The sequence below is a fragment of the Fusarium sambucinum genome, chromosome III (assembly GCF_050947815.1).
Source record: "Fusarium sambucinum isolate potato_lamoka chromosome III, whole genome shotgun sequence".
NCBI lineage: Eukaryota > Fungi > Ascomycota > Sordariomycetes > Hypocreales > Nectriaceae > Fusarium > Fusarium sambucinum.
The window spans coordinates 2065945-2081329 of record NC_139292.1 but is presented as its reverse complement, the minus strand read 5'-3'; the positions used below and the strand labels follow the sequence as shown (position 1 = coordinate 2081329).

The 15385-nt window shown below is 47.4% G+C and overlaps 5 protein-coding genes across 5 annotated transcripts; 4 read left to right on the top strand and 1 right to left on the bottom strand.

Annotated features, from left to right (window-relative positions):
• Positions 1-160: 160 nt before the first annotated feature.
• Positions 161-1408, top strand: FSST1_010882 (rRNA-binding ribosome biosynthesis protein RPF1; the record flags this gene model as incomplete). Its single annotated transcript, XM_083233959.1, has 1 exon — positions 161-1408. One exon carries the CDS (start codon positions 161-163, stop codon positions 1406-1408), a length of 1248 nt encoding a protein of 415 aa, XP_083080578.1.
• A 1611-nt stretch (positions 1409-3019) lies between these two features.
• Positions 3020-4574, top strand: FSST1_010881 (dTDP-glucose 4,6-dehydratase; the record flags this gene model as incomplete). Its single annotated transcript, XM_083233957.1, has 4 exons — positions 3020-3065; positions 3151-3277; positions 3345-3880; positions 3940-4574. The coding sequence occupies 4 exons, from the start codon at positions 3020-3022 to the stop codon at positions 4572-4574; spliced, it is 1344 nt and encodes a 447-aa protein (XP_083080577.1).
• A 3610-nt stretch (positions 4575-8184) lies between these two features.
• FSST1_010880 (S-adenosyl-L-methionine-dependent methyltransferase) lies at positions 8185-9615 on the top strand (the record flags this gene model as incomplete). The annotated part of the gene is made up of 2 exons (XM_083233956.1): positions 8185-8534; positions 8595-9615. The coding sequence occupies 2 exons, from the start codon at positions 8185-8187 to the stop codon at positions 9613-9615; spliced, it is 1371 nt and encodes a 456-aa protein (XP_083080576.1).
• Positions 9616-10415: 800 nt separating this feature from the next.
• FSST1_010879 (tethering complex subunit PEP3) lies at positions 10416-13420 on the top strand (the record flags this gene model as incomplete). The annotated part of the gene is made up of 3 exons (XM_083233955.1): positions 10416-10623; positions 10688-13289; positions 13336-13420. The coding sequence occupies 3 exons, from the start codon at positions 10416-10418 to the stop codon at positions 13418-13420; spliced, it is 2895 nt and encodes a 964-aa protein (XP_083080575.1).
• Positions 13421-13685: 265 nt separating this feature from the next.
• FSST1_010878 (V-type proton ATPase proteolipid subunit) lies at positions 13686-14415 on the bottom strand (the record flags this gene model as incomplete). Its single annotated transcript, XM_083233954.1, has 5 exons — positions 13686-13828; positions 13883-14067; positions 14121-14254; positions 14309-14321; positions 14381-14415. 5 exons carry the CDS (start codon positions 14413-14415, stop codon positions 13686-13688), a joined length of 510 nt encoding a protein of 169 aa, XP_083080574.1.
• Between the last annotated feature and the right edge of the window lie 970 nt (positions 14416-15385).

Sequence of the window (15385 nt, the reverse complement as noted above, 5' to 3'; positions counted from 1 at the left end):
TTTTGTGATTGGATGAAGTCTATCTTCACCGCCAAAAAGTTGGACTTTTCTGCCGGACAGAAATGCCCCTCTGCCAAATTATTTTATCAACCAACCGCAGGAATCCATCTGTAGTGTCCAGAATTTGAGTTTTGAGTTTGCAGACATTATTCCAGCAACTATGGGCTTTACCAAACCACCCGTGCAGGCGCTCAAATCCGCCAACAAGCTCAAGCGAAAGGAGCTCTTTGTTCAGTACAAGAAGCATCAGAATAAGGAGAAACATGAGGAACGACACCGACGCAGAAGGGAAGAGGCAAAGGACCCTGAGCTCAAGGCAGCCCGTCTAGCGAAGCACAAACCTGCTACGATCGACTCGAAGCGAGTATGGGATGATGTCGATGACGATAGCCTAGGCGTGCAGGTGGACCTCGAAAAACTCAAGAGGCGTCGCATTGAAGAGGCTGAGGCAGCAGAGCAGGCCGCTCATGAGGCCGCCATGCGCGCCGAGGAGGAGCTGGATGAAGATGACGATGTCGACAGTATGCTGGCTTCCGATGAGGAGTTGGACGAGGAACGACAAGCTGCACTGGAAAAGAAGCGAGAGCGTCGCGCACAGCGAGACGACAGTGTCGCGCCATCCACAGCAAGCACAAACCTCGACTTGACGCCCACCTCACTCGCCCTCAAGTTTCCCTCGCTCTTCACCGATATTCCCGCGCCAGAGCCCAAGGTCCTGGTCACGACATCGCTGAACTCTACTCTGCATGAACAAGCCAATGTTCTTTGCGAGTTCTTCCCCAACAGCTCCTATGTCCCCAGGTCTGCACATCGATACGGTCACAAGTACTCCCTCCGAGAAATCTGCAAATATGCTACAAACCGAGAGTACACGACTGTTCTTCTTCTCAATGAGGATTCTAAGAAGCCCGCAGGCCTTACGGTCGTGCATCTACCTTCTGGTCCGACATTTCACTTCTCAATCACCAACTGGATCGAGGGTAAGAAGCTCCCCGGCCACGGAAACCCGACAAATCACTACCCCGAGCTTCTGCTCAACAACTTCAAGACCCCTCTGGGTCTGCTGACAGCCAAACTGTTCATGACGCTGTTCCCTCCGAAGCCGGAATTCCAGGGTCGCCAAGTGACAACACTTCACAACCAGCGTGATTACATCTTTGTGAGACGGCACCGTTATGTTTTCCGTGAAAAGCGAGAGACAGAGAAGAGCATTGTCGGCGCTGATGGAAAGGAAGTCAAGGGCGTGGAGGGTATCCGTGCCGGCTTGCAGGAACTAGGCCCCCGTTTCACCTTGAAGCTGAGGAGAGTCGACAAGGGCATTGGAAGAGCCGGAAGCGACGGTGACGATGCGACACAGTGGCAGTGGAAGGCAAAGATGGAAAAGGACCGCAAGAGATTCAACCTGTAATCGTTTCACTAATGATGACGTGGTAGTCATGGCGTCAGGCGTTCGTAAACTTGAGACGAAAATAGCATAGAAAGACATTGACGAAGTTGTTCTGGGAAACCACGTTGGGCGAATTTGCCAGCATTGACATTACAGTTCATCACATACATGTGTCGATATTATGCAATCGAACTTTGGACGGTTGCCAAGATGCCTTACAACGATTATTACCCAGCTTGCTATAATAACGATAATCCATGCTAAGATAGACATATTGTGAGCAGGCAGGCACTCTGAGAATATTGATTTTTGTGGGAAATACACTATGAAATAAGTTCGTTGTAATTACACATACTCAGTCAAGCGATATCTCGATCAAAGGAATGTCTACACGGTACAATAACCGTTCAATAGAAAGATGAGTATAGGAGTAAGGGCATAAAGAGTCAACAGCAAATTCGATATAAATCGAGTGATATGCTAGACTAGATGAACAGATTGGTAGAGGACCGTCGATGTTGTCTCTGGGTTATCCGCTCCTTCGTTGAGAGGGCATACCAAAGCCGTATCTCCTGCGGCATGATATCTTTGATAAATGCATAGGCTTTTCTTTATCCTTTTTATCTTTTTAATAGCGAAATATTGTCGTCAACTGCGCAGCACTTGGTTATCGCTTAGACCAAGTACCCATATAGTAATAGATTTGTAATTCATGCTAAGTATCCAAGGGTTTTCCGAACCGACATTTGACGCCTTGGCAAAGAGATGAGAGGAAAGGTCCTAGTGTAATGGAGTGCGTTTAATAAAAGTATCCGTTTATGGGTTACACCGTTGGATATTGTAACCTAAAATTGACCGTTTTCCAGATTGGCTGATAGGGTGCTTAAAGTGGTATGTTAGTGGAAATTACTATCACTGGCCAGATATAGATATGTGTTCCAAATAGTCGATTAGGATCTGCTAACATCCTCTCATCTAGCCTCACAGTTTGGATTTCACAATCTGGAATGTAACACAGCATCAATGCCATATCGAGGGTGTAAAGACTGTGGCGTAACGTTCCTGTCTCCAGGAACGAACGCCACATTTTAGCTAATACATACTGGTACTGGTCGCGTGGCGTTACATCAGTCCCTGGATTCCATGAGAAATGTCTGTATTAGAGGTGGGCTAGTAGTCGGGTGCTTCCCTTGGTACCTGTACAGTGAACAGGCCACGCTAGACTCCAACGTCTATCTTGGTTTTAGTGATTTGCCCCTTTGACCTGATTCCCTTGCTCACCACTTCAACAGAAAACTCGACGCCGTGTATGTTACACAAGGAAAGAAATTTGTATCCTCTAGTCGAAACCCGCCTTGGTCGGATTCTTTCATGCGTCCATACGCGTCTCATTGCTGAACCCCAGAGTTTTATTCTCCTCTTAGATATCCCCTGTCCTCGGACCCATAGGCCGCGGTTCGCTTGGTTTGCGACAATTAAAATCCTGGCCGTTCATGACGCACGCAGCTTTGTCCGTAACCCTGTATACTGGATAGCAGCAGAGACTCAGTTTGCCATTACGCTTCATGATTCTTCTTATTATATCATCTCATAACAGTTTTTCAACTTGACTTCAGCATCTTTGCGGTAGCCATGACCGCTTCATCAAATCTACCGGGTGTGAACGGCGACACCAACAGTAAGATATTTCTCCCAGCCTCTCGTCATCTGAGAGCAAGATACGACCCAATCGCATAAGCACAAACTAACAAATCCTTCCTCAGTCAGGTCAAATGACCATGGTAGACAAAGCGATGTATGGAAGCATGCTCCTGTCCTCATTGGTACCACCAAATTCGAGCCTCGTCCCGATGTTAAGAACATCATGATTACAGGCGGCGCTGGCTTCATGTGAGTTCCGTTCTGACTCGACGTGCCAAGATCAGCTCCACTGACCATTTGTTTGTTCCTTCTGAAGCGCTTGCTGGGTCGTCCGCCACCTCACTCTGACATATCCACATGCTTACAACATCGTCTCATTCGACAAGCTGGACTACTGTGCTTCTCTTAACAACACTGGCATCCTTAGCGAATCACATAACTTTACCTTCTACAATGGCGATATCACCAATCCTGCTGAAGTTGTTGACTGTATGGAGCGGTACGACATTGATACCGTTCTCCATTTTGCCGCTCAATCCCACGTAGATTTGAGCTTTGGCAACTCTTATGGCTTCACGCATACAAATGTCTATGGGACACATGTTCTACTCGAGAGTGCCAAGAAAGTTGGCATTGGACGCTTCATTCATGTGTCGACAGATGAAGTCTACGGCGAGGTCAAAGAAGACGATGACGACCTTCTTGAAACTAGCATATTGGCCCCAACAAACCCGTATGCTGCCAGCAAAGCAGCGGCTGAGATGCTGGTACAGTCTTATCAGAAGAGTTTCAAACTCCCGGCCATAATCGTGCGCAGCAATAACGTATACGGTCCTCACCAATACCCAGAAAGTGAGTCTCCAGGCGGTGAAAGCGGACCTGATACACGTCCAGTTACTAAAGCTTGTCAGAAATAATACCTAAGTTCATATGTCTTTTGAATCGCCGGCGGCCGTTGGTGCTGCATGGGGATGGCTTACCGACACGACGGTATTTGTACGCTGGCGACGCAGCGGATGCCTTTGACACGATCCTGCACAAGGGCCAAATTGGCCAGATTTACAACGTAGGCTCACATGACGAGGTGTCCAATCTAGAACTCTCATCAATGCTTCTCGATCGAATGGAGATCTCACACGACACCCCAGAACAGCTCCGCAAGTGGATCAAATACACTCGGGACAGGCCCTTCAACGACCGCCGATATGCAGTCGACGGTACCAAGCTAAAACGACTCGGTTGGGAACAGAAGGTATCTATAGACGAGGGCCTCAAGATCACGGTCGATTGGTTTACTCGGTTTGGGGAGTCTTGGTGGGGAGACATCAGCCACGTTCTTACACCCTTTCCTACGGTGAGCGACGGTGAGATGGTTCCAGACGATGCGCGATCAATGCGCGATGAACCACATGACTCGCAAGATATTCAGCAAGGCAAGCTTCCAGAGCAACAGAAGAAGGAGGATGCCAATGGATGTCGAGATACAAGGAACGGAGGCGGCATGAACGGAGTGTACCAAACTGGCGAGCGTCATATCGCTGTTTGATTTGATGGCATTAAAGCAGAAAGTCCCGGGTTTAACGCATTTACGAAAGACAAGAGAGAAGAGAAAGACGAGAGGCGCATATTAGATACCAAGCACTGAGATGCTGATGGATAGACGAAGGCTGAAAGATAAGGCAGTGTTCTCTGCGAATTTAAAGGTTCCTATAATAAAGATTTTTGGTTCATCTTTGGGTACATGTTAATATACATCTGCTGAAGGGGGCCAGAGGAAGTGCGCACATAGATTATGATCTAGCGATATCTATTCGACAACACATTCATTTGTCAACAATACTGAGATATTTACGGACGATTTCCTACTGCGTATAAGAACGCTGTACCATCAACCTGCTCACTAATGTGTGATCGTAGGAACACGATGCAACATACATAGCCAATGGGGGAGATTTTATGACGACCTCTCCTGCATGATACATCGCCAGTCAGAAGCCAAAACGAGGTCAATCAGGGGTCAATGGCAAGGTCGACGTTCCCATGGCCCCGGTATCTTCCCCGTCGGTTCCTACCTACGTATGCAGAGCAATACAATGCCAACACAGCATACATACATACATACCAGCAAGACCAGGCCAGTGGGTCGGGGAGACGAGTGAACTATTCCGCGGCGGCGGTCCGACAGTCTAAAACTCTGACAACGCATAGAAAGAAAGGACCTGCGCGGTGAAGTTGGTTTCGCTCTGTTTAGCGAATAGGATCTCGGCGGGACGATCCTTTTTAGATGGATGCCCAACATTAAGCCGACCAACCTGCCGGGAATGTGGAAAACGTTTTCCGCTACCTGTGTGGTGGTACATGTGCTCTGTAGTATTATAGACCCATCTCCGTTCGTGCCGTAACATACGATTCAAGTTTGGTGTCTGTAACGGAACTTTTGTCTAACTGCCGAGATACTGATAGACGGATGGATCTAATGCGAGGTCAAGTATGGAGGTGAATGCTGGATAGAGTTTGCACTATGCGGAGAATGGAGAGAATCAATCACTTGAAAACAGGTTCAGATTTTCAAGCGACAATGAACGAACACAGGGGAGACACTAAAGAATTTGACAAGGCGGGACAGATTGAACTGGTGATAAGGGTCGAACAACTAACTACTAACCTAGGTACTAACCGAACCTAGTAGCTTTGTCGTTGGCACTAAGTCGACCATTCAGGAGAGGGCCTAGGGGAACGGGCCGCTTCGAGATCGATAGAAGCATGTTGAATGTTGACAACCAACAACGATTCGCATCTAACAAACTGTAATGTCAACTAATAGTATTCTGGCCTGATCCTGTACCCAAAACGACGCTGAATCATCGTCAAAAACGGAGTCTGAATGCACAGTAGATATGGCACATGCTAACTACCCTGGTTCTCTTCTACGTTTTTAAATCCTTGGCCTAATGGGACGTTTTCTTTCCGAACAGGGTGGAGGTGGATAACTTATCCTGGTAAAGCATGACACGAGAGAATGGGGATGCGGGTAATTGTTTATCAAAGCAATTGTCTTCTTTTTTATTTTTGGCATTGTATGTATATTCGAGAAACAGCATCAATCAGTTATCAACTCCTTCTGGTGATGCATACTCTTGACGTCCTCACATACATACATACATAGTTATGTATCAATCAATCAACTTCAACTTCATAACCCTTGGAACGCTATGTAGACTTGGTGAATGGTGACCCACAGCTCTAGTCGCAGTCAGTCAGTCCTATGATCCTCAATCAAGTCTAGTTTCTGTTGCAACCCCGAACCGACTGTTCGTTCCCTGGCCGTTTAAACGGATACTGTTGCGTTGCACCACTCCACCGCCGTGGGATGATGTACCAGGTTTTTTCTCCCGTGATGGAGGGGGGTTAACTTTCTCAGGCCTCACAAAGATCGAGGTTGTCTGTAAAACAAAAGGCCTCGGTTGGGCTGGAATCCGTCGTGACAACCTTTAAAGCTTCGATGTGGTAGTACGCACCTCAAGCTCGGAAGCCATAAAGGGTTACACCAGCACTAGATGTAAAACATACCTAGACTACTGCTGTACCTTAGAAAGCGTAGGTGACCGTTCGATAGCGTACAAAGGCTTGTGGTCCAGGCCTTACCATACCTAGCTACACCACCGTTTTCCAACGTCGGGGCAACTTCAAGCCGAGAATAGATCACATTAAATACCGTACAGGACGGAAACACGAACATCAATCGTGCAAGGTCGCTATATTGTAAACGGACTATAGCATACGTACGGAGTTGAGCTGAGGAATGGATAGGCCTCTCCACAGTTTGGTAATCGACACCGTTGACTCGCAATTTAGTGACAGTAAAAGGCAAAAAGGCCGTTGGAGAGATGCAACGTTTGACGTACACAAGAGCACACAGATACATGCAATCCAATTGGCTTATCTGAAGGAATATACTTTACATGGTCATCACGGTCTTCCCGCTGCCATACGTACATTGCCAAGCCAGTCTCTCGGTACTGTACAGTACTGTACTGGGCATTATGTACGTAGACAATGCAGCAAGGGATGGCTTCTTGTAATGATACTTTCGAATCAATCGAGGTGGTAAGCACTATAATGTATAGTTGGCTGCATGGTTGGGTTCCCAGTACAGCAAGCCTGCATGAAACATGTCGTGTCAACTATCGAGCAACTTCAGCGCCAATTTGATCAAGAAACAGGTGTTATTAGGTAGTTAGCCTAACTGCTTGACTGACTTGTGACTGCAAATTACCTGACCGCAAACGTTTGTCGACCGGCCGGCATATCCCTGCCCTCTCTGCAGCGTAGCACTCCCTTGCTCCCGATCCTTGGATCACTTCCTCCACTTGCTGTACTCCTCCACCCCAATTCGTGAGGAGCAAGAGAGCCTCGAGCTTCCAGACTATCTCTATTGGTCCCAGCAAGTTTGCTAGCTACAGTAGCTCGTCCTCGTTGCTTCTCCCCGGCTTATCCTTCAGACTGGGACTGGGACTGGGACTATCAATGGAGTCATTGTCTTTTCCGATTAACCACCTTGAGGTGTTGGGCTCTTTTCCTGCTCTTGCCCAATACTTTGATCACTGCCTTGACTATCCCACAAACATACCATATATGTACATTTACACTCTTATCCTGGCTATCCTCGACGGGTCCCTTTCCCGAAGATACTCTTGAGCCCTGATCCACGTTAACTTGACCAGTCTCCACTGGGCTCACGGACCTTTACCAATCCCCAGGTCCTCCTTCTTTAAGTCTTGGATCCTCCACTCACTCATTCGTTCCCCTAGGCTCTTTTCCACGGCCTATACTTATCCTAATTAATTGCTTTGTCTTTTCCGTTTGCGCTTCTACTTCAATCAAACACTTCGACTGCTCTTTGGGCTTTTCTTTCCCCGTGCGGCGCTCGGCAAAGGACGACAACATTACCAACTCGCCTACTATCATCAAACCTCCATCATAGCAGCAAGCAACAACCCAAACTTTGTCGCCCGCGCCGCTCGTTTCAGCCTCATTCTCCAAATCTAAGTCATGTCGCTAGTCATTGTCGCCTCCACCAGACTACGATAGTGCCGTTGTTGTTTTTGTTGCTTTTAACGCCATCTTCCTACATTTTATCCCTTCTCTAGACACCCATGGCCAAAAAGCGACGGTGCAAACCACGCAAGGGAACACCGGCACGTCACAACCAATCTCAGACGAGCACCATGTCCTCGGAGGACTCGTACGCTGTACAGAGCGGCCGACAATCCAGCGACGGGACACCAAGTGAGCATGCCAACAGTGACGGAAATAATACAGCCATGACCAGTATCGTGGGAACAGACGAGGAGCCTCATCATCATAATGACTCCGACCTAGATGAAGATGTTGACGAAGACGACATGATATCCATATACCCTGCCTCACAATACCCTGGAGTTTCTGCAGCCCATCAAGTCGAGACTCCATTCTCTCCGGACTCACATGCGGAAGACTCAGATATGTATGCAATAATGTCCTATTTCCGTTTTGTTCTTCTACCATTTACTAACCTTGTTCTTAGGGCTGCATCAACACGATCATTATGGGCCCAAGATCTTGACTATAGAGAAATTCACGGCCGACGTTACTGTCGTGAATATTATATGCCAAACGACGACATCGAGCAATGGCGAATGGCTATACAACATCAAGTGTTTATGCACGTACTCGACGGCGGGCTCACCCTTGCTCCGATCCAGAACCCCAGCCATATTCTCGATGTCGGTACAGGTACGGGTGAATGGGCGATTAAGATGGCCGAGCTACAACCGCAATGCGAGGTTGTGGGAACCGACATCGCTGCAATAGCGGAAACCAAGAGCGTGCCTATGAACGTATTTTTCGAAATCGAGGACGCAGAAGATTGGGACCGCCACCCCGACATATACGACTTGATTCACTTTCGATTAATGGAGGGCGCATTCCGGAATTGGAGCTTCGTGTATGACAATACTTACTTCTCCCTGAAACCCGGTGGTTGGATTGAGGTGCAAGACTTTGTCAGCGCTGAAGGTTTCATTCAATTTCTGTCACAGTTCCCAGACAACTCTCCCATGCATGAACTTCTGAGGGATCTCGAAATAGCTTCTGAAAAATCAGGACGCCCAAGAGGCACATATCATCTCGAGCCACGGTTACTCATGGATGCAGGATTTGTTGACGTCCGAGTAACAGAATACTCTATTCCTATTACAGTTGCCGAGGCGTCTGCGGGTAAAATCTGGCTCATCTCTTGCTTGGACGGCCTAGAAGCTCATTGCTTGCGACTTTTGACAGAGTATATGGACTGGGACCCTGAAAAGTGCAAACAAGCCTGCGAAGCGGCTGCGAGAGACTTGGCAAACGCTGCTAAAGACCCTATAAAATCAAAGGGTCTTCAGATCAAGATGCGTATCATTATTGGCAGAAAGCCCATGGATGCGCCCCGTACAGATCTGGCAGAACTCCTTGGGAGATGCCACTCGCCGGCTACAGAGCTTAACGGCGATGGTTCCAATCCTACGCTTCATGCGGACGACCATACGACTGCTGGGCCGAGCTAGACGGCAAATATAACTATTTCATCATGAGGATACGAAAAACCATTAATCCTTGGTTTTTGGCGACCTTTCTTTAGGGATAAGGGGCGGCGCAGATGCTTTGTAGGGCGGCGTTTAACTGGATGACGACCCGATCTCTTGCATTTACTTGTACATTCTTCAGCAGTTGATTAGGGTGGCTGCTCTTTTTATTGTTCTTTTATTTTACTTGAAGATACACACAGGTGGCGCTTTGGTGTAACAAAACTTGTTGCAGTCTTTAGCTGTTTGGAGCAAGGTTTGCAATCAGTTCATAAATTGATTGGAAAGATAGTTGAAATGATTAGAGAGAACAACATGATCTATGTGTACATATTTGTGCACTGGTTACATGATATTCAGAGTTATAAAATTTTTACGAGTGAACCAAATATTAAGTGGTGCTCACTACTAATGTACCTGAGATATATCTGACATTGAGGTTTTGTCTAACAGCGATAGGTGATGTAATGTTTTGTTATGTGGACTCCATGTTCTAAACACAAGCTCGGTAATTTAGCTGCCTTATCGCCCAAGACCAGCTGCCTATCGTGGTGCACCCACGTTCACTAAGGTGGGGAGCTCCCGTACAGGGCCCTTGCCAACCACCGACACTTCGTCACCAACACCAACACCGACTATCTCAATCCCATCAACAAGCCAGGTCCAACCACCTGGAGTCAGGATCCAGCCTTAACGAATATCTGTCTCATCGTGCGCAAAACGCAAGATTCCTTCTCATTTTCCCTAGCCTTCGAATTATGCGCCTGTGAAACCGATACACAATGGCCCTGAATCTACAAGACGGCTTCGATGCCGCCAATGGCGTCTCAGACCTCGAAGAGCCCATCTTTACCATAGAGGGTGTTCAGTTGCAGTTCTCAGTGGCCGCCGATTTTGTTGCGGCGCAGGTTGCCAACAATGTTATTGTCCTCGCCCTCTCCAACGGACGAATCCTCCGAATCGATCTGGAACGACCTGAAGACATTGACGGTAGGAGACTCGTATGCATTGTGTCAGACGGTCCAAATGACTAATGGTGTGTTTTTCGCGGTAGATATCGATTTGCCCAAGAAGCCATCCGAGATTGGCATGATCCGGCGCATGTTTCTTGACCCAACAGCTTCGCACCTTATCGTTTGTACCACGCTCGGCGAGAATTACTACCTTCATTCCCAATCAAAACATCCTAGACCACTCGGACGTCTCCGTGGCGTTTCCATCGAAAGTGTGGCATGGAACCCTTCATTACCTACAGCGTCAACACGAGAGATTTTGATCGGAGCATCCGATGGCAATATTTACGAGGCTTTCATCGAGACATCCAAGGAGTTTTACAAGAAGGAAATGAAGCATTTGAAGAACCTACACAAGTTACCAGATGGACCGATCACAGGATTATGGGTTGACAACCTCCAAAACAACAAATCAGACCTTCGAAGGGTAGTAATAGCTACGCAAACGCGCCTATTTCACCTGGTAGGAAGGATAGGATATGGACACGACGGGTCGGGGTCGGTTTATACAAGACTATTTGAGTCAGAGCAACCTGTTGTTCACGAACTGTCGCGGACCACCTCCGGGGCCCCTTCATGCCTGGCGGTGTCTCCTGACGCTCCCGACTCTGGACCATACGACGACGACATCCCCGACCGAGCATATGCTTGGTTATCCTACCAGGGCGTGTTTCATGGAAAGCTATCAAACACACCTGCAGACAGTAACCTCGGCAGCAAGGTCTTTTCAGAATCGAAAATGCTGTCCAAGGCACAGATTCTTTCCCCCGATGAAAGCGAGAGGCGAATTGCAACTACAGAAGCCATCGACGCCATCGCACTCACGCAGTGGCATATTGTGCACCTGGTTGGAGGGCGTGTAATCACGACGAATCGACTTACAGGGAAGATGGTCTCTGAACATAACGTTATTGGCCAGGGACAGAAAGCCATAGGCTTCTCCGTGGATATGCAGAAGAACACCTTTTGGTTGTTTACTTCAGAGGAGATCTTTGAGATTGTGGTCCGAGACGAGGAACGCAATATTTGGGAAATCATGACCAAATTGCATCAGTTCGAGCCGGCCCTGCAACATGCCCGAACGCCCCTGCAAAAAGAAACAGTTGCGGCTGCGTATGGTGATCATCTGGCCAGCAAAGGCCACTGGATTGAGGCTGCTACAGTGTACGGACGCAGTAATAAGCCATTCGAAGATATTGCTCTGAGCATTATTGACAACAACCAACCAGATGCCTTGAGGAAGTTCTTACTGACAAAGTTGGGTTCGCTCAAAAAGCCAGCTGTAATGCAGCGGATGATGATCGCGGGCTGGTTGATAGAGGTGTTCATGTCCAAGCTCAACTCGCTTGATGATACTATAAATACACAGGCTGAGCCATCGGAGAATGTGAACTCGACCGAATCACAGAAGCTGCTTGAGTCCGTAAGGAAAGAGTTTAGGGATTTTGTTGACAAGTACAAAGGCGACCTCGACCGGAGGATGGTGTACGATGTCGTTAGCAGCCATGGTCGCGAAGGAGAGCTCCTTTACTTTGCGAATGCTGTCAACGACTATAATTATGTTCTATCCTATTGGGTTCAACGGGAGAGGTGGAGCGAGGTTCTGAACGTTCTCAAGAAGCAGACGGATCCCGAAGTCTTTTACCGGTATAGTAGCGTGCTGATGACATATGTTGCGCCAGAGCTGGTTGAGATCCTGATGAGACACTCTGATCTGAAACCCAGGAATCTGATCCCTGCTTTCCTCGAGTACAACCGGACGTTCACCAGTGGTCCGAATGCCCAGAACCAAGCGATAAGATATCTCAACTATGCGGTTTATCAACTCAACTCGAAGGACGCGGCTGTACACAACACTTTGGTCTCGATCTATGCTTCTCACCCTTCAAAGGATGAGTCTGGACTTTTGTCATACCTGCAGGCGCAAGGAGACGAGCCTCGCTATGATCCTGACTTTGCCCTTCGACTATGCATCCAGCATCACCGAACACTATCATGCGTACATATATATACAAGCATGGGACAATATCTTCAAGCAGTTGACTTGGCTTTGTCTCACGGCGAGGTTGAGCTGGCAGCTGTCATTGCGGATCGGCCGATGTCGAACCCACAACTGCGTAAACGATTATGGCTTGCGGTCGCTCGAAAGGTCATTTCTCAATCAAATGGGATCAAGACAGCGATTGAGTTTCTCAAGCGATGCGACTTGCTCAAAATTGAGGACTTGATACCTTTCTTCCCTGATTTTGTTGTTATTGACGATTTCAAGGAGGAGATCTGTGCCGCGCTTGAAGATTACAGCCGCAACATTGATAATCTGAAGAAGGAAATGGATGAATCGTCGCAAACCGCTACCAATATCAAGGTTGATATTGCCGCACTCGACCATCGCTACGCAATCGTGGAGCCTGGGGAGAAGTGTTATACTTGCGGACTACCCCTATTGAGCCGACAGTTCTTCGTCTTTCCTTGTCAACACGCATTCCACTCTGACTGCTTAGGACGAAAGGTACTTGAGCAGGCAGGTGTCGGAAAGTCATCGCGTATTAGGGAACTCCAGACGCAGATACAAAAGGGTTTGGTCAGCGGTGCTCAGAGGGAGACGGTTGTTGCAGAACTGGACGCTCTCGTTGCGTCTGCTTGGTAAGTTGCTGTTCACTTGTATAAATTCATGGCTAATTCTGTGCAGTGTTCTTTGCAGTGATCTAGCCATCAAGAGAATCGATGAGCCTTTCATCACACATAATGATAACGTCAACGAATGGGTGTTATAAGAGGAGGAGATTAGGTCATGGAAGAAGAGAGCATGTAGTCTATGAATGTCCTGTCATGGTCTTAGATCTGCAGATACCCCGCAACGTTGGTTCAGTACAATGGAAAGCAGACTTGATTTATGACATAGTGCCGGGACTAATTCTCACGAACTCAGTGTACAATGTGACAGGCTATACAACAGCCCCTTCACAAACATATCCACTACGCTTCTGGATGGGTATTCTAACGACAGCCGTATGCCTGAATAACCCTCGCTCTGGCATCTCAGTATCGGCACTCTGCAGCCTCTGTGGAACGGGTGAGCATGAGGATAGAGACAATGACGCCATACAGGCCGAGAACTTCTGCAAAGATGAGGATGAGAACCATGCCGATATAGAGACGTGGTTGTTGCGAACTGGCACGGACTGAGAAGTGTAAGTTGTCAACGGTGCTTATCTAGGTTCGGACAGCGAACGTACCTCCAGCATCACCAACGATTCCAATAGCAAAACCAGCGGCCATACCACACAGTCCAACAGAGATACCAGCTCCGAGCTGCAGGAAAGCTGTGTGGATAGGCATCCTCTCTTTAATGTTGTTGGACATGATGACGCTTGCGACAAGTCCGTATATGGACAGGATCTGGGCCATGATGGCACATAGTCTGTCTTTTGTTAGCTGGTTACATTGGGACATATCTATGCCAGTTACTCGTACGTGTTCTGCATCAGCATGTCCGGGCGAAGAATGCCGGATTGAAAGATAGCGCCTGCGGACTTTGCGGTACCGTAGGATGCTCCGAAGGTGGTGAAGACGATGGAACATGCGCAGCCTATGGCGCCAAAGAAGGACTGGGAATATCATGTTATTAAGAAATCGGTTCGGTAAGATAAAGTATAACTTACAGCATACATTGGACTAAACGAATGGTGTTGATGTCAGTTGGGGGCGTCTAAAAGTCAGGGCATATGCCATACCAACGGTCCATATTTGCGATAAGCTCAGCATCCATCTTGGCCGTTGAAGGTTATAGTTAAATATATTACAGTTGATAGACGATAAAGTATTAACCACGCGAGCGGAAGTATGATTGTAAGTCCAGATTTATACTCATATATAGACGGTTACAAAAGTAAGCTTATGTAAAAGGTGTATGTATGTAACCCAATTCGATGCCATGCCATCCATCCCATGCCTCGAAGGATTTCAGCCGCAGAATAAGGCAGTAGCCTTGATCTATCCAGATACAAGTCCCTAGGCAACTACAGGTTGCTTGGTTAGTGATGCATCGTGGCTTTCGTTTGTGGACGTAGCTTTGATAGGCAGCTAAATAAGATTGATTGTGAGTGGTTAGTGGTGAGCGTTGTGAGTAGTAGGATGATTTCAATAAGTAGACTGTATGCCAAGATTAAGAGGCCCCAGATGAGTGAGTATTTGATGATGGTTAGTGTTGACCTGTACAGGAGTCTCTCATGGTCTTGATGAAGGTAATGTCCGTCGGGATGCGGACGTTGAGGTCTTGGCAACGCTTCGTGAAACCGACATTTTCATGATGTGATGGTTTTAGACATTTGGCAATAGTAAATGAGTGTGTTGGGTAATTCAAGTTACGCCAGTGTTCAATATACTTGTATCGGAAGGTATTGACGATTCATGTCATGATGGATAAACGGATTAATCATGATTGAGACATATTCGACTACCCTACAGTTGGTATCAAGATAAAGAACAAGCCAACATAAAGTGGATGATGGTCCATTTAAAAGATGATGCGTTGTATATTGTGTCAAGCATGATTTGGAATCGATGAGTTGTCTGTCTACTATGAATGTTTGCCTCCGTTGATAATCGGAAGTTCGGCATCGCCAGCCACGGGAGGTTGTCGTCAGCAAAATTGGCGTCTGGTTCAATCCCTGTTTTAACATGATTCAACAATTTGTGAATTTGGTCTTTGTTTGAATACATACTCAGTGGTTGATGTT